Raw genomic sequence first — 18,900 nt, 5'->3', positions numbered from 1 at the left:
TGATCAAAGTGAAGCGGACCATATGGAGTAGCGATATTTAATATCATGGATTCTCTTCTCAAGGGAAAGCATCCGAAATTGTAATGAATCACTTTTCGTACTAAACGTGAACGAACAAACAAACACCTTAATCTGACTGGAAATGACAAAATAGACATTGAACTGAACACAAACACCATAGACTGTGGTCAGACGAGTAGGTCAGACATAAACGCTATGAAAATTGATGCGACTGATTTCAGTGAATGAGAATGACTAACAGTATATACAATTTTTGTTCAAAGTGAGATTATCACTGATTGTTTGAAATAATAATAAACGTTTTGGGAAATAACTTTCGACGTGTACTGTTTATTCATTGTGTCAAGTAATTTGCGAACCTACAGTCCATGTATAAAAGTGAATTTCTAATAGTCAGATGACTCAAATTAATTTTCACTACTCCATCGACTCCATTCACGACTTTGCAGTGTAGTCCGACGTATGAGATCCGTATGATGTTGACTATTTTCTCAGGTACTCCATAGTGTCGAGTAATTTTCAAAAATGTTCTCCTATTCATATTGTCAAATGACTTCTCATAATCAAGGAAGTTGACGTATAGTGATGAGTTCAATTCAATTGATTGTTCAATGATGATCCGTAGTATCGCGGTTTGGTCTGTGCATGATCGATCCTTACGGATTCTGAAATGTTGATCTCGAAGTTTGGCGTCTTCTGAATCTTTCACCCGTTTCAGCAACACTGTTGAAAACTTTTACTGGTACTGACAATAGTGTGATGCATCCATAGTTCTCACATTTGCCACTACTTCCAAACCTGTGTTGATTAAGCAACAGCTGAAGAAGAAGAAGAAGAATAGATAAAGTTGTCGACACAAGTGAGGTCTTTGGAAGTGAATCCCTGAGCATTACCTTGTCTGGTTATCTCAATGATTATTTAGCATAAGCAGGAGAAGTGTTCCATGGTGTATTGAGTTTTGATCTGATGCAGATGTTTTATCGAGACTTTCCAACCATCGGCGTCGAGTGCTTACAAAACTATGTATTTAGAGGAATGATTTTCCACTACAATAGAATATGTTTTGTGACACAAAGGTTAATTTACTAAAACCAATTATAACATTAAATGAATACATTAGGTACCAAGTTGATTTTTAAATGCGGCCAACCGGTCATAACACGTTTTCATTTTTCATTTTACAATCAGAGTACTGTTGAAGAAAGAGAGAATTGAGAAAACAAATACTCTTTTACACTGTGAATTATAGTCAGTTAGAGAAGCATGTTTTATTCATTTGGTTAGTTTCACTGTCTACTTGTAAGAAAGATTCATTTCTATATATCGATTGACGAAAATAATAGACAGTTGAGTAAATGTGCAAAGAAACATTATCTCTGATACGGTTTACAAGATAAATCAATGAAGTTTTGTGCCTCCATTGCACTCACACTTAGTAACAATAATAATAATAATAATAATAATAACGAAAAGAAATTTTGTTTGACAGGAAACAGTGATGAGAAAACAAGTTCAGCAAAAATGTACAAATATGGAGAAAGGAGCAAGGTTACATTACATAGTATATACAATTTTGAATGTATCGGAAAGTGATGAGAGAATAGGAAGTGAATTTCACAACCATGTCATATATACTTTGAGTGTATTTGGTATGTGGCTGGTAGTGGAATTCAGAATGACTTGAACCTGGTAACATTCGTTGCGAACACCTAACGTGCTATCGACTGATCCATTGAGTTTGAATACTCACTAACTCGTTCAAAGTGTATGAGGGTACTAGACAGTGTTTGTGATTCCGTGTATTTGGTGTGCATAGCCGTTGAATAAATTGTTGAATCTGTGTATTCAGTGAACCAGTGAACAATTGGTTAGACTTTTGACACGATGGATATTGGGTGTGAATCTCATGGTGATTCTCAACAGTGGAGTGGAATTAAATCCAGGTGATAATTACCAAAAAGAAGGAAATGGGTGTCCTGCATTCCAGTGTCAACCACACAATACATATGGTATAACTTGTTACTGAGTGTTATTTGTGGGCAATCCGCTTGTGATCCACATATGACAACAGACACTGATTGGTTGCAGTTCTGAATATGAGCAATGGGAAATTGACAACCCTCATTCACATCGTATTCACTCTGTTAATGGGATGAATTCTTAGACGAAATTAATTGTAACAGTGGTAATAATAATAATAATTATTATTATTATTATAATTATCACTTCACTCGATATTTGTTGCTTTGTATAATTGTGAAATCAAACTCTCAATGCACCAACAATTGAGTCGAGATTCCTGAATTGATGTCTGACCATCATTGTGATGCATGTTTTGACGTAGTAGTAGCTGGAGATCGTTCTTCTTTTCCTATGTGTGATCTGATGCTAGGACTATGTATTTCATGAATTGAGATCTGATGAACTTTCATTTTTCGAATGCCTATTTCCAAGTCACTGTGATTACTGTGATTTAACTTTACTGTATTTTGCAGTTGATTTGTCGCGATCTTTGTAGATGGACGCGTGTAGAAATGGTACACTTATTTGACCGAATTGGTTAGCTAGAACAAACACAGAAAATAAATTATCTGTTGAAATATTTGCGTAGTCGGAAAAATGGACAACCAAGACATTCAAACAGACTGGGAAACAAGGAACATTTACAAAGTCTGAGGGCCAAAGAGAAGAGTTGTTCCGTGTGAGTCAGATGAATACTTCTTTGGTAAAGACAGTATTATTAGTGTGGAGTCAATACCTACATTTACTGTTACTTCTGTCGTGTGAAAGTTCAACCCACTCCATTCTGCATTCAGAAACAATTTGCATCTACATTCGATCGACATGCTGGAGATATTGATTAGTTATTCAGAGTTTTGTGATGAGTATTGTTTTGCCTTATAATTTGCTTCTGATTTGTCCAACTGACCATTACTTTTCATACATTATTGGCTTAACAATGAAGTGTGTAATTAGATTGCTCAAAATGTTTTTCACTCATAAAATTTGTCTTCTCGTTGTATAACAATACATTTGTTTTTAATTTGGTGTCAATTAATTATGTAGATCACAAAGGGTTAACAGCTTGTCGCATATCCTGAGACAGTTAGCAGAATTAAAAATGTTCGTTCACCAATGCGATTCCAGTATAAATGTACCATGATTTGCATCAGTTCAAGGCCACTGACTTCATACACAATATGCTTTTATTTCCAATAATTCTCTTTGGCTGAGATTGTCAGCAATATTGTAGTTTTCACCAAAAATTTCCTTTCAACTTGTCCTGTTGACCACACTTGTGTTTATCATCCAGCATGTTGTGGTGCGCTACACTGAACCCATTCATAACAGAAAGCTGACGTGAACTCCAATCGAACCATTTCTCAACATTGTGCAATTTATCATTTATTCATTACACTTGTCTATTGATTTAAGTCGACACCAGATTGTGTTATGTATTTATAGAAACGGATTACGGTATTGATGTTTCTTGTTGGCCTACGGTGCGTGCGAATCGAATAACGATAGAGTAATTCCAATATGAACAGTTCTATTGTGGATACGTTAACGGAAGTTGAGACAAAACACTTCAATAATTAGCAACTATTATAGAGAGAAAACGAAGTGTGGAACAAACCTGGAATCCGAACAAGATAATTTGAAAAATTATTACTCAGTATATACTGTGAAGAAAGCTCAACTTTGAATTGCACTGAAAATTACTAAATAATAAGAGCGTCAACAAATCAGAAGATGGCAAAGGTTATGAGGAAATTCGAAAAGGTGTACTCGTGTTTACTGTTACTAGTAAGATTTGAATATTACTAACAGAGACCAAGTAGACCTGTGATGATTACGGTAGCAGATTACTGGATCAATTAATCAATTAAAAATCATTTCAAACAATTTCTTATCTTCCAACTTCTTCCACATCAATTTTAGCACAGATTGCTTTAACTTATGGACCAGCAATGACAAGAAATAATGGAGGGAGAAAATTTGTCGAGAATTACTGTATAATAATGCAGTTAAATGATATTTGTTTAGATCTGAGAATAGATTTACACATTTCTGAATTATATAGAATTCGTTAGTAAAGATTAATTGGTTTTGATCAGTAGTTCTTAGACACTACAATATTTCTTCATTATTCTTGATTTCTGATATGTATTGTACTTGTACTCTTCTACACAGATTTAATGGTAGCTTCCTAGTCACTCAAAATCTCCTGCTTATGATCGGTGATGATAAAGTTAAAGACAGTAAGTACACAATATGTTTTTATGAAAGAGCGTACGACTTATTATCATTATTATATATATATATATATATATATATATATATATATATATATACTAATTTATTTTGCGTACAAAGTAAATAGAAATTTAGACCAACCTAATTGTATCAGTTCTCAAGCCTGTTATCTTTTTGTATCGGTGCATCTTTGTCTTGTTAATTTATAAAAGTTAGTTTTGTTTGTGCACAGAATTTATTCAACACAGTCTAAAGTCTACTATTTCTATTTTTATGTCCAAAATAACTGTTTTATCAGTTTTCAATTATGGTATTATTACTGAGTACTAACAGTTTTATAACCTACTCTAGCTCTTCTAGGGTTACTTCCGGTTACGTGTTCGGACAAAACAAACAAATATGTTCACTACACCGGTTAATTTCATTTATGTGCGGAAACTGATGGTACTCGGACAAGGAAAACACTGAGTTTCCACACAATAGAAAGAAAAAAACAGAACTGTAGACAGATGAAGATTTTAGTACTCCTTTCAAAAAATACGACAGCCACTCTAACCATATCCATTCATTTATCGATCAATTTGAGTGACATTTGGTGATTAGTCAGCGAATATCATGTATAAATAATGTAGTGAAAATACAAAATAGATTTTACTCTGAATTCACGCAAACTGAAAGCTGTATATTATGCTGAAGGAGTGCCACCCCAAGTCAGTCGGAAGAATTTCATACTGAACATGAATCACACTGAATTAAAAATGTGGTCGCACCTTTTTATCTCGTCTTAAGGAATATAATTCCCGATCTTTTGAAAATAGATCTTTTTCTTATGGAAAACAAAGTATTCCTTATTCATACTGTCACATGATTTAAAGTGTAAAAATTGAATGAATTTGTAAAATGTAATAATTTGTGAAGTACTGGCCCTTGCAAACAATGTTTTATAGATTGATCAGATTTTGATGTTATAGTCTGTATGACAAAAAAAGCAGGGAATGTAATAATCCCTACTGACCAATAGGCGCTTGTGGTAATTGTTCAGTTTCAAGATAAGTTATTCTATAGCTGGATCTTGATTCAAATTCAAATTTGTGTTTTAGGAACAGAAGGCTGAAGGTCCGTGTTAGTCCTTTTCTGGTATGCTTTGCGTGTGCCTAGTCTTTTCTTGAGAGAGTCAGTTGCTGATAACTCGGTGGAAATACCGATGTACTCTTGAAAGTTCGTTTGTTTTGACTTTTAAACCTATCTGCTATGTCCTCTAAGTTGTCTTGAACTAGTCGTTCTAAAAAGGGAGGATATATTAGGTCCAAAATCATTTTTTAGTATCTCATACATTATAATTAAGTTACATCTTAATCTACGTTAATATAGTGTGAAAAGATTTAGCTTCTTAAGCCAAACATTTCCTGAATTGTACATGTAGCTTGCTTTTGTACTCTTCCTAACAAATGTTAGTCGTCTATTTAAACAGCATCTTGTGGTCTGCAGACAATTTCTAGTATGAAACTAACTAGGGTTGTGGAAATTGTGTTGACTGGTGCAAGTAATCAGCACTACCTTCAATTTCGTCTCGTTTCTTACCAAACTGAGAGAAACAGTAACCTGTGTTTTATGTTCCGGACTTATGGAAATTTTGGGATGGTGTCATACAGTAGAATTTCGGGTTTGCATCCCTGTTAATTTCTAACTCGTTACCAGATCAGAACTACTCTCAGTGTTGATATCCATGCTGAGACTCAAGCCCAGTATCTATCACTTCGAACGTCAACTCTAGGGAATCCATCTGATCATTAATTTCAGTCCTTAATATCAATAATATGAAAACACAAAACCATTTAAGCACATAACTACTAGTTTTAATTTGAAAAATCCTTAAGAAGCACAATCTGAAAGTGGATGTATCAGATGACATAGTTTGTTCACAAGCTAGTAAGCTTCAATTATCGAATTTCAATGTAATCAGTCACACGACCCCTAAATCACACCGGTATTTGTCTTTTGAAATTTTCCATGGACGATTACTCTACTGCAAGTATTTTCAAAAGAAATTAATACATACAACTCGGTATTGTGTGTACATTGCTCTATGTGTTCTAAATCAAATGTCCAACTATAACGACTGAACGAGTCAGGGACTAACTTAAATATTTGTTTGTACAGTATCTAATACAAAGTAGGCTTAACTGAGTGATATTTGGGCAACAAAATAATTCAGTTTTATCAACTAACTGTCATCATGATGACCTTGAAAAAACTGTTGATTGAACATATTCGTCTGAGTTGTGAAAAGATGACTAATTCTTTCATTTATGTCTGGCATAAAAGTCTGACTTGTCTACAGACTGTTATTGATTATTCTATAGACTAGGTATAGACTGAGATCACACGATATACATCAAATAAACCACAAGGACAACACCCATTGTAAATAACCTTAATCAGTTAGAGAAACAAACACATGGTGGACAAACAACAGACACATCAAATAAATAAGAGGTGAGATATAGCTGTGCTAAAGTCCTATCGATTAATTTGTTTATACATTAAACAAGGTTATGACTCAACCAAGGTCAGTAAAATCAGAGCGGTAGGATTTCAAAATATAATTCGACAAGAGCTAACGCAATGAAAGTTGTATAGGGACGAACCAATTAGAATGCGATTTTCTCTGCTTTCGTCCAAAATTGAAATTTTACGAACAGCGTACGACTCTGCGTTTCCATAGTCATTATTTTGTTTGTCTAGCCATTTTACTAATACATATACAGCGATGACTCCATACATCTGGTTATGACGCAAACAACAACGTACACTGACACATCGTGACATTATTATTGTTATTATCAATTGCAGTAAAGTAACGAATATCATCCATCAATGCAGTTTTCATTTTACTGTTGGATTATTTTTATTCCACAAAACTCCTTGTATGTAAATGTAATCCCACTAACTGCTAATAGACGCCATTAACTCTACTGTGGCTCATCAGAACATGTTCATATTTCAATGTTCTTTATCCTTGTATTTCATCGGTACAATCTCTGTTATATTCTACTCTGCTTATTTTAATGACTTATTCCACTGTCATAGCCACAAACGATTGATTACTCTGTCTTCACTGTACTTCAAGTCTCTCATAAGAACGTGTCATTTCATCGTCCAGGCAGTCACGACGTAAATGAATGTTAATTTTTTTGTACGCTTGTTAATTTACTTATAATCACATACTATCACTTTCATTTTTGTCCACGTCTTTACAATTGTAAGGACGGCTCGTTGGTAAACTCTAGGAAGCCTTACGAAGCCCAGAAAGAGCCGGACATATTCCATCCAATCACTGCTAGGGGGATATTCTAGAATGTCGACGTGTAGCTTCCCCATTGGACGGATAAGAATGACCCCTATGTGCCTATTGGTTGACCGAAATGATGATTTACATTCAGCCAATAACTATAAATACATGAGATTTCTGTACTATATTTTGACACTGATTTGGGGAATAAACTTCCTACTTACTAGTCTTTTGTCTTCTCTTTGCGACGTTGCGGGTTCTATCGTTCAAGTAGTCTAGTAGTACGTGGCATAGTAAGAATCAAAGCTCTAGATATAACAACAATATTGATGTATTCCATTTTACATAAGTATGACATTTATGATACATTCCCTCTTCGTGTAACACTATAGTCTACGAGATTTAGTACGAATTATTTTTCCCTAATTATTGTTAAACTTAACCATATACCTTTTCAGTGTCATTTTGTTAAACAGACATGTTTTCAAATTATTATGTCACTAATTTGATCGATTTAACAATCCCGTCTATCTAATGATGAATTATAAGATAAGGTTAAATCCACAATGTGTTTGTCATACACTCAATTGATATGAATGTTTCAAAGTATTGATTAAGAGGGTGGACACATACCAAATCGCACAAATTTGTTGTTGAAGTAATTCATGTCACATTGTGTCTTGGTGATTAAAAGGAAATAATATTTAAAACTTGTCAATCCTATTCACTCATTTTCATCCATCTTACAAATTATATCTGTGTGATATATATAGAGATTAATGATTGTTCACATTTGTTGTTTGTTTGTAAGAAGTTGATTAGTTGTCAATGGAATTACAGAATAAAAAGATTGGATAATGAAAAATGTATTGGATGTGATTGAAGAATGTTTGATCAAAGCTTAGCAACTGAGAATATATTTGGTTAATGTAAAATGAAAATTATTCATTTTCTTGAGGTTTATATCAGGAAAAAGAAATTAAACAAACTAAGAAGATAAATAAGAAAATCAACTCATAATATTTGTACATGAATAAAGTAATATATAACATAATATAATTGTACTGGTAATACTGAATTTACATTGAGGGTTTCTGAATAATAAGGTACTGAGGGCTGTTAGTTAAAGAAAAAATAAATGTATTACTCTGAACATAGACAAACAAAAACTTAGAGTGTATTCAAGAAATTGATGTCAACACATCAAATATATGAGGTTGAAATACACATTCACGAAAAACGGACACCAAACTTCAAAAGTCAATGAACCACACTATGATCAGTTGGAACAGTGAAAATATGCAGAAGCTGAACTCAAGTCACAATTACGCATTAATAAATTCCTAACACTATAACATATTGATCACTGGTTGATTAGTGTTAGTTAATTCATCGGTTGGTCATTGTTGGTGTGCAATGAAGAATTCTTATTTTCTACATCGGATTTGATTTCACTTTTAGTTTGTTTTCTGTAATCTCGTCTCAGTCACATGCTTCAACTCTCCTTTCCATGTCTCTCATATTTGATTGTTCAGTCACACATTCACAGATATAACATCGTGATGCTTTTATTCTTCGTACAACATTTCGTTCACACATGATATTCATTATTCAGCTAAACATTCAATTTCACAATATGTTTACAAGGAATTCACGTATTGATTATTCTAGCCTAAAACAGCATCAACAGCATTGTGTTCAATGTGAATTAACGCGTAGACTAAATATTATGTTTCGTATGTGTCCACCCTCACAATCAATACTGTCGACACACTCATGTCAATTGAGTGTGTGACAAACACACGTGAATTTCACCTTGTCCTACAATGCATCATTAGATAGACGGGATTGTTTCACCGATATTTTTATTATATATTGATCGTTTCCAATTGATTTGTATTTCTGTATGCAGTTTGTCATATTTCTGGTTGGACTTTTATTTCATGTGCTGCAATTGGACTTTCACTATAGGAGAGATCATACTTGTCAATACTGTCCTGACGAAACAAAACACAAATGTAAGTTGTCTGTTCATGTGTTTCATAGAATATCAATGTGTGCTATTTCCAATAACAAACTTCATCTCGTGTCAATATGGTGGTAAGAGGGTAAGTGCACAGCCCTGTACACCACCAACACCATAATTACTACTACTACCACTCCAGATCCACATACTGTACATCTCAATGACTGAACTTTTCCGACAATGCAATGTTCTTTCATCAGTGGTGTATATGGATAACTGAACTTGAAATTTCTGCTACATTCTAATTAGTGGAGTCAGCACACACATAGATTACTGGAAATATTTCCCGATAATTGTCAAATTGAGATTGGCATATGATCAGTAGTTGACAGAAAACTGAAGTGTGAATCAAATCTGTGTCTTCAAATTTAATGTTTCATCGAAATGTTGTTCAAGGAATAAACGCATCGGAATGCGTGAATATTCTGACCAGATCAAAACCAATCGGACATGAGACAGGCATGTTGAAACAAACATGAAAATCAGTGACTGAATTGATGAGTCTTGCTGATTGAACGCTACACTCGGATCGTAAGTTATTCTGGTAACTTGCAAGCTAGATCTACACAGCGATTTGAACACGAGAGTAAAGGCACAAAATAAGCGGGAAGCACGTTACTTCAAAGGTTCATTTATGTACAGATATATAAAATTTAAAATGTCTTTGGGTTTTCCTAAAAATTCTAGAATAATACTAAAAATAGTATCAGTGTATTAATCAGCCAATCAGATACTCAACATGTGACTATTAATTTTCGTGATATTTCTTGCAAAACTTCTAATCAAACGCTGATTGGTTCAAATGCTTAGTAATGTTTCCTGAACTTGTCATGTCTATTGCAAGAAACTTTAGGAATCATCCAAACATAAATAAAGATATCAGACACAAGCGAACAGACACAACTAAACAGACACAACCGACATTCCACACCACACACCAGCAAGGATTACCTGACTGTCCACTAATCACTAACTAGCTAACAACACAGTCAACCAATAGTAATTGAGTGCATGCAATATACGGTTGGTGGCAGAAAATTCTCAACGTGTCACCTGTCTGTCTCACACTCTCATTCAAAATCTTACTTTTGTTCATTTCACAACCACATGACAGATTGTTCGATCATGATCAATACACCTCGAAAGTCAGCTTGTACATCAAAACTTCCTCCTCCAACATCACAAACACCAACACCACCACCACCAACAACAAGACAGTCGAACATGAACATGGTCACACGATACACAACTGAGGAGGCGAATGAGTTAGCCAAACTGGTATTGAGATATCGGGATATTTGGAAAGACAAGAAACATTCATCCTCACTTGTTCAGAAACATTTGTGGATGCAATTCTCACAGTATCTACACTCGAAGGGATGGCCGAGAAGGAACTGGACTCAGCTGCGTCGAAAGGGCCAGAGTTTGCTGAGGAAATTCAATGACATGACAACCAATCAGTTGGAGGTGTCGAAAAGCAATCCCAATTCCATTGAAAATCCCTCGAACCACACTCCACTCTCCAGTTCCAATGCAAATGCACACGTGAACGGACACATTGGTTCGGTAGGTTTGCCTTACCCGATGACGTGCTAATTGTTTCGATTGAATTCAGGTGACCGAGAACCAGTCGAGTGTGCATCGACCCAACTTGCCTACACTGACCCCGTCACCAGTGGTAAGCATCACCTCCAAACTTGCCACACCATCACTCAGTCCTCCTACAAACCACGTGCAACCGAATCCCCCAAACACAACTGGTCCCAAAATCCTCAACGCATTCTCAACAGCTCACATGTCTCAACAACTGGCCATTCCACATGATGTTGCAGTGCTTCAGCCAACCACTACCACCAACAACATGGTTGGTGAGGTGGCGATTAACCGAGTTGCCTTACTGACACCTGTGTCATGTATCTCGTTCGGAGTGGTGAGAGCCCATACTGCATCCGTATCTCCTGTTCGAGAAGTGAATATGTCGAAGCCATCATCGGACCAACCGAGTCGCAATCCTGTGACTGCAACAATTGATTTATCAGTGTCGAGTGAGGACGAGGAGAGCTGTCTAGAGTTGAGTGGAACGAGAGATCAGGCGAACACGAATCACGTGAATGGTGTCGGTGAAACGTCGGAGGATTGTATCACGTAAGTAGGACACCTCTTTTGAACTGACACTTTCACCTTATGTTATTCATGTTGTTTGTTGTTTGATTCCACTTCTAGCACCACATATTGCTAACGAGATAGATATAAGTAGAATAATATATTTGTAATAACGGAATGACTAGAAAATGAGATTTTCTGACGTTTCGTGACTCAGTGTATGCCACTTCTTGAGAGAAGAAATCACCAGATCAAAATTAAATGTGTTAATTTATATATAATGTATGTAATATATATAATAATATAATAATATATAATATATAATATAACCTCGGTAATGTTGCCAATGCGATATAGATAGATAGAGAGATAGATAAGTAGACGGACAAATAAACAGTACAATCAATCATATGTAAACACATCAAACACTGTTCGCTTGTGATCAATGATGTCCCACCTCACTGAACTGTCTTCGTGCCAATTTGTACGTTACTGAACAGCTTGATTATTGTGGTTAATATGTGGGTATGTTTATGTGTGCATGCCCACTGAAGATGAGGGTATCGAGTGAAAATTTCTACCTCCTTGTGTTTGTGAGTTGTGCATATGGTGTAGTACATTTGCTGATTATGATATATGTGACGATATTTATGTATATATAAACATGCATATAATCACATCTATCCTACATTTGCCTCGTGATAATAATCAGACGTACAAACTGTGACTGGTTTTTGTAGATCGGAATGTGAGGGAACCCCATTGTCAGAGACGTTGATTCACAAGCGAATAAAATGCCTAGATCTGAAGATTGAAATTCTGCAGATGAAGAAGCAATATTGGTCGGAGAAACTGAAATTATCATCGAAAAGCTGAATGTTTGGTGAGAGACGATCCATGCATGAACTACCATTGTGATTGTCATCAATTCTATTCATGTGAATAGTGCACATTTGTAAATTGGATTTATATCTATGTATGTATACATATTGTGACTGACCTATCTATCAGTGAATGGACGACAATTGTTCTTCATTTTCATCATTATTGTGTATTCGTGTGGTGTATCTGTGAAGTTGTTTGTCTGTTAGTTCTTTTGTTTTGAATCGATTTGAAGTGGAGTGTTGTGCAATACTGGTTTGTTTCAAATGTTGAGTGGTTGACTACTCTGTTGCATACTGTACATAATTAAATGTAAATGTTGATTTTGTAAAAATCCCATTCGTTTTTGTCTTTGAATTAATGACGGTGATCGACAATTGGTTGTGTGGATGACGGATGATACTTGACATGGAATGCACATATATTAGACTTTTGTCAATTTTGTTTATTATCATGATGAATTGGTTCATATTGATTTATATTTATTCTAGTGATGTCTCTGTAATTAACTATTTGATATTTCATTGATGATACATAGCATGTTCGGTATGTTCGGTAATCGACATATGTGTATTATTGATGTCAACTTGAAATTGTTGATGAGCAGAAGTGAAGGAGATTGTTGAGAATGAATGGTCCAATTTGGATGATGAATATGTCAATAATAATAATAATAATAATAATGGACTGGTAGGTTCTGAGTTCGAATCTCGCGAGTGCGAGATCGTGGTTGCGCACTGCTGAGGAGTCCCATAATAGGACGAAACGGCCGTCCAGTTCTTCCAGGTTTTCGATGGTGGTCTAACTTCTACTGACTCATGATCTCAACTCTATAAAAAAAATAATAACCGTTGTTTTTGAATTGGTTTGTTCTGTTTCCTGTTAGCTCGTTTGTAAAATGAGTTGTTCAGACAGAAATTGTGTGAACTTTCATTGCCTGTTCTGACAATTTTAATTATGTAGTAGTGAATGGGGGAAGAATCATGAGGATTATGTAGATTAGAATATAATGGAATAATTGACTGATGATTGCGTTTTATTTCGTGTACAACGTGTGTGTGGAGATTTGTACAGCTACCTGTGTTATTTTGTACAATATGAGATATTGAACGGCTTGTTAGAATTGTCTTTGAATATGCGAATAATTCGACGATGTTTTCTCGTTCGAAAGTCGACTAGTTAGATACTATCGTCAGGTAATCAATCAGTTGGATTGAGGTGCACATGTCGAATGTTTGCTGCTAGTGATTGAATGTTTAGGAGTAGTCACGTCTTTACTTTATAAACTAGTTCATAGTCATATTGATTTGTGTGTATATTGTCATTGTGTGTTGTTCATACTTTTGTGTTGTTAGTTGTGTAATAGAGCGGTAAAATAGTGGGAGTGTGGTGCATATGGCGTTAGTTTACATGAATATGTGAATATTTGATTGAGATGCAATTGAGAGTGGAAGTTAAGTAATTCAACGGATGAGTCATTAAAGATTAGTGAATTGTTGATTTAACAAAGTGTTCGTCGATGGTAGGATTATTTGTGAATGGGAAATAATGATGATGAAACTGATTGGTGTTCGACAGTTGTGGATCAACTGTGATAGATGTTTAACGAATGAATATACAGCAAATATGATGGATAACTAATTAGAGTAATTTCTCATGAATTCATCAAACCCATTTCTGTAAGCTTTAATCTATTTATATATTACCACGACAGATTGTTTGTTAGTACTCTGACAAATGGACTCTTTCAACACATGATCATGCGTTTCATCTATAGGTTGTAGTAAGAGACTATACAAACTGTAAGTGTTAGTTGGGTTGTCATCTGTTTAGAGACAACGATTGTTTGGATGTGTTCAGAAGGAGTTAGTTGATGACTGTTAGGTGTAGTTAACAAATGTCCAACAGAAATTCTCCACCACTATTGAACAATCGAATTCAAATCTTGTTTAATTACTGAACTTGATAATTTTATATGTGATCTGTCGAACATCATTTGATCGGTCGTCTATACCAATGTGACACTTGTTTCTCTCAATATTTCTTTGAGTTGTTTAATCATTTGTTTATTCTGTCTGCCACATGGAGTTAGTTGAAACATTTTGTACAGTATTTGGTAAACCGTGTCTTGGAGAAATATGTGTGTGATATAAATTGTCATATCTTTCTGAGTGAATAGTTTGGTGAGAGGATTCTCGATTGTCAAATTGATATTGGTAAACTTTTGTGTGGATAGATTTGTCGCAGAAAGTGTCTTTCGGTTAATTCATTTGTAAATGTTGGAGATTTGTGAACTAATTGAAAAGGTATTTTCGTTTTTGACTATGGTTTCAATACGGTATAAACACGTGATACTCTTCAGAAGGAGAACATTTGTTTGTAATTCTATTCAGATGAACATTTTGGTCAGTGGAAACTTGATATTTACTTATTGTGATGATTTTGGAAAATGTGCACGAGTATTTCTCGATTGGTTTGGATTTGCAATAATTTCAGCAAAATATCTTGTGTTACACATTGATGTGCTTATATGATCAGGTTAATAGCAATGATATCGTATATACTTATCATACAACTCTTATGTAGTACGTGACTTGTTAAGCACTTCGATAAACTACTACGAAAATTCAACGTCCGATTTATGTGTGGAATCGTTCGACTGTTACATGATTCGAGTGATGTCTCATCCTGAAGTCTGATCATTCGATTTGCAAGTTATGAACATGGTAGTTACACTTTGGTCAATTGTTTCTAATGTGTTGTTTTCAAACATACTTTCTAGTGATATTGATATTGTATTCTGTTCCTCAGTCCTCCCCTCATCAATCATGTGTTTCTATCTATCATTGAAATTTCAACAGATTTCCTGTGTCACTACTATACATTTCCATTCCATCTTCCGCACTGGTGTAAAATTGTTTGACCCAATCAATCAATGATCCATGTGAGAGTTCGTGTATTGCTTCATCTAGGAGTTTTGTTGAGAGTGTGTATGTATTCTGACTGAATGAATGAGATGTGATGTGGAGATTTATCGAAGATGGTTAGATGAAAAACAAATATTGATATTCAGTCAGTTCACACACACACACACACACACATATCGGCTTATTTATTTATTTATTTTCTAGAATCACTGGTTACACCAACGGAGGCATGGTTTATTTGATAATCAATGATGATGTAAATAAATGAAGAGGAACGGTAGGAAATGATGGCAGTGTTAAGCACCCTGAAATTCCTAATTGATCAAAGTGAAGCGGACCATATGGAGTAGCGATATTTAATATCATGGATTCTCTTCTCAAGGGAAAGCATCCGAAATTGTAATGAATCACTTTTCGTACTAAACGTGAACGAACAAATAAACACCTTAATCTGACTGGAAATGACAAAATAGACATTGAACTGAACACAAACACCATAGACTGTGGTCAGACGAGTAGGTCAGACATAAACGCTATGAAAATTGATGCGACTGATTTCAGTGAATGAGAATGACTAACAGTATATACAATTTTTGTTCAAAGTGAGATTATCACTGATTGTTTGAAATAATAATAAACGTTTTGGGAAATAACTTTCGACGTGTACTGTTTATTCATTGTGTCAAGTAATTTGCGAACCTACAGTCCATGTATAAAAGTGAATTTCTAATAGTCAGATGACTCAAATTAATTTTCACTACTCCATCGACTCCATTCACGACTTTGCAGTGTAGTCCGACGTATGAGATCCGTATGATGTTGACTATTTTCTCAGGTACTCCATAGTGTCGAGTAATTTTCAAAAATGTTCTCCTATTCATATTGTCAAATGACTTCTCATAATCAAGGAAGTTGACGTATAGTGATGAGTTCAATTCAATTGATTGTTCAATGATGATCCGTAGTATCGCGGTTTGGTCTGTGCATGATCGATCCTTACGGATTCTGAAATGTTGATCTCGAAGTTTGGCGTCTTCTGAATCTTTCACCCGTTTCAGCAACACTGTTGAAAACTTTTACTGGTACTGACAATAGTGTGATGCATCCATAGTTCTCACATTTGCCACTACTTCCAAACCTGTGTTGATTAAGCAACAGCTGAAGAAGAAGAAGAAGAATAGATAAAGTTGTCGACACAAGTGAGGTCTTTGGAAGTGAATCCCTGAGCATTACCTTGTCTGGTTATCTCAATGATTATTTAGCATAAGCAGGAGAAGTGTTCCATGGTGTATTGAGTTTTGATCTGATGCAGATGTTTTATCGAGACTTTCCAACCATCGGCGTCGAGTGCTTACAAAACTATGTATTTAGAGGAATGATTTTCCACTACAATAGAATATGTTTTGTGACACAAAGGTTAATTTACTAAAACCAATTATAACATTAAATGAATACATTAGGTACCAAGTTGATTTTTAAATGCGGCCAACCGGTCATAACACGTTTTCATTTTTCATTTTACAATCAGAGTACTGTTGAAGAAAGAGAGAATTGAGAAAACAAATACTCTTTTACACTGTGAATTATAGTCAGTTAGAGAAGCATGTTTTATTCATTTGGTTAGTTTCACTGTCTACTTGTAAGAAAGATTCATTTCTATATATCGATTGACGAAAATAATAGACAGTTGAGTAAATGTGCAAAGAAACATTATCTCTGATACGGTTTACAAGATAAATCAATGAAGTTTTGTGCCTCCATTGCACTCACACTTAGTAACAATAATAATAATAATAATAATAATAATAATAATAACGAAAAGAAATTTTGTTTGACAGGAAACAGTGATGAGAAAACAAGTTCAGCAAAAATGTACAAATATGGAGAAAGGAGCAAGGTTACATTACATAGTATATACAATTTTGAATGTATCGGAAAGTGATGAGAGAATAGGAAGTGAATTTCACAACCATGTCATATATACTTTGAGTGTATTTGGTATGTGGCTGGTAGTGGAATTCAGAGTGACTTGAACCTGGTAACATTCGTTGCGAACACCTAACGTGCTATCGACTGATCCATTGAGTTTGAATACTCACTAACTCGTTCAAAGTGTATGAGGGTACTAGACAGTGTTTGTGATTCCGTGTATTTGGTGTGCATAGCCGTTGAATAAATTGTTGAATCTGTGTATTCAGTGAACCAGTGAACAATTGGTTAGACTTTTGACACGATGGATATTGGGTGTGAATCTCATGGTGATTCTCAACAGTGGAGTGGAATTAAATCCAGGTGATAATTACCAAAAAGAAGGAAATGGGTGTCCTGCATTCCAGTGTCAACCACACAATACATATGGTATAACTTGTTACTGAGTGTTATTTGTGGGCAATCCGCTTGTGATCCACATATGACAACAGACACTGATTGGTTGCAGTTCTGAATATGAGCAATGGGAAATTGACAACCCTCATTCACATCGTATTCACTCTGTTAATGGGATGAATTCTTAGACGAAATTAATTGTAACAGTGGTAATAATAATAATTATTATTATTATTATTATTATTATCACTTCACTCGATATTTGTTGCTTTGTATAATTGTGAAATCAAACTCTCAATGCACCAACAATTGAGTCGAGATTCCTGAATTGATGTCTGACCATCATTGTGATGCATGTTTTGACGTAGTAGTAGCTGGAGATCGTTCTTCTTTTCCTATGTGTGATCTGATGCTAGGACTATGTATTTCATGAATTGAGATCTGATGAACTTTCATTTTTCGAATGCCTATTTCCAAGTCACTGTGATTACTGTGATTTAACTTTACTGTATTTTGCAGTTGATTTGTCGCGATCTTTGTAGATGGACGCGTGTAGAAATGGTACACTTATTTGACCGAATTGGTTAGCTAGAACAAACACAGAAAATAAATTATCTGTTGAAATATTTGCGTAGTCGGAAAAATGGACAACCAAGACATTCAAACAGACTGGGAAACAAGGAACATTTACAAAGTCTGAGGGCCAAAGAGAAGAGTTGTTCCGTGTGAGTCAGATGAATACTTCTTTGGTAAAGACAGTATTATTAGTGTGGAGTCAATACCTACATTTACTGTTACTTCTGTCGTGTGAAAGTTCAACCCACTCCATTCTGCATTCAGAAACAATTTGCATCTACATTCGATCGACATGCTGGAGATATTGATTAATTATTCAGAGTTTTGTGATGAGTATTGTTTTGCCTTATAATTTGCTTCTGATTTGTCCAACTGACCATTACTTTTCATACATTATTGGCTTAACAATGAAGTGTGTAATTAGATTGCTCAAAATGTTTTTCACTCATAAAATTTGTCTTCTCGTTGTATAACAATACATTTTTTTTAAT

At 34.9% G+C, this 18,900-nt stretch overlaps 1 protein-coding gene and 1 non-coding gene across 2 annotated transcripts; both read left to right on the top strand.

The window, feature by feature from the left end:
* Window positions 1-10,607: 10,607 nt before the first annotated feature.
* On the top strand, window positions 10,608-12,658 carry Smp_149750 (hypothetical protein; the record flags this gene model as incomplete). Its single annotated transcript, XM_018796585.1, has 3 exons — window positions 10,608-11,162; window positions 11,212-11,741; window positions 12,646-12,658. The coding sequence occupies 3 exons, from the start codon at window positions 10,608-10,610 to the stop codon at window positions 12,656-12,658; spliced, it is 1,098 nt and encodes a 365-aa protein (XP_018651713.1).
* Smp_tRNA_00001_His.1 lies at window positions 11,427-11,498 on the top strand. Its single transcript has one exon. It is a non-coding gene (tRNA).
* Window positions 12,659-18,900: the final 6,242 nt, after the last annotated feature.

This window comes from Schistosoma mansoni, chromosome 4 (assembly GCF_000237925.1).
Source record: "Schistosoma mansoni strain Puerto Rico chromosome 4, complete genome".
NCBI lineage: Eukaryota > Metazoa > Platyhelminthes > Trematoda > Strigeidida > Schistosomatidae > Schistosoma > Schistosoma mansoni.
The sequence above is the reverse complement of the archived record's forward strand: the minus strand, read 5'-3'. Positions and strand labels throughout refer to the sequence as shown.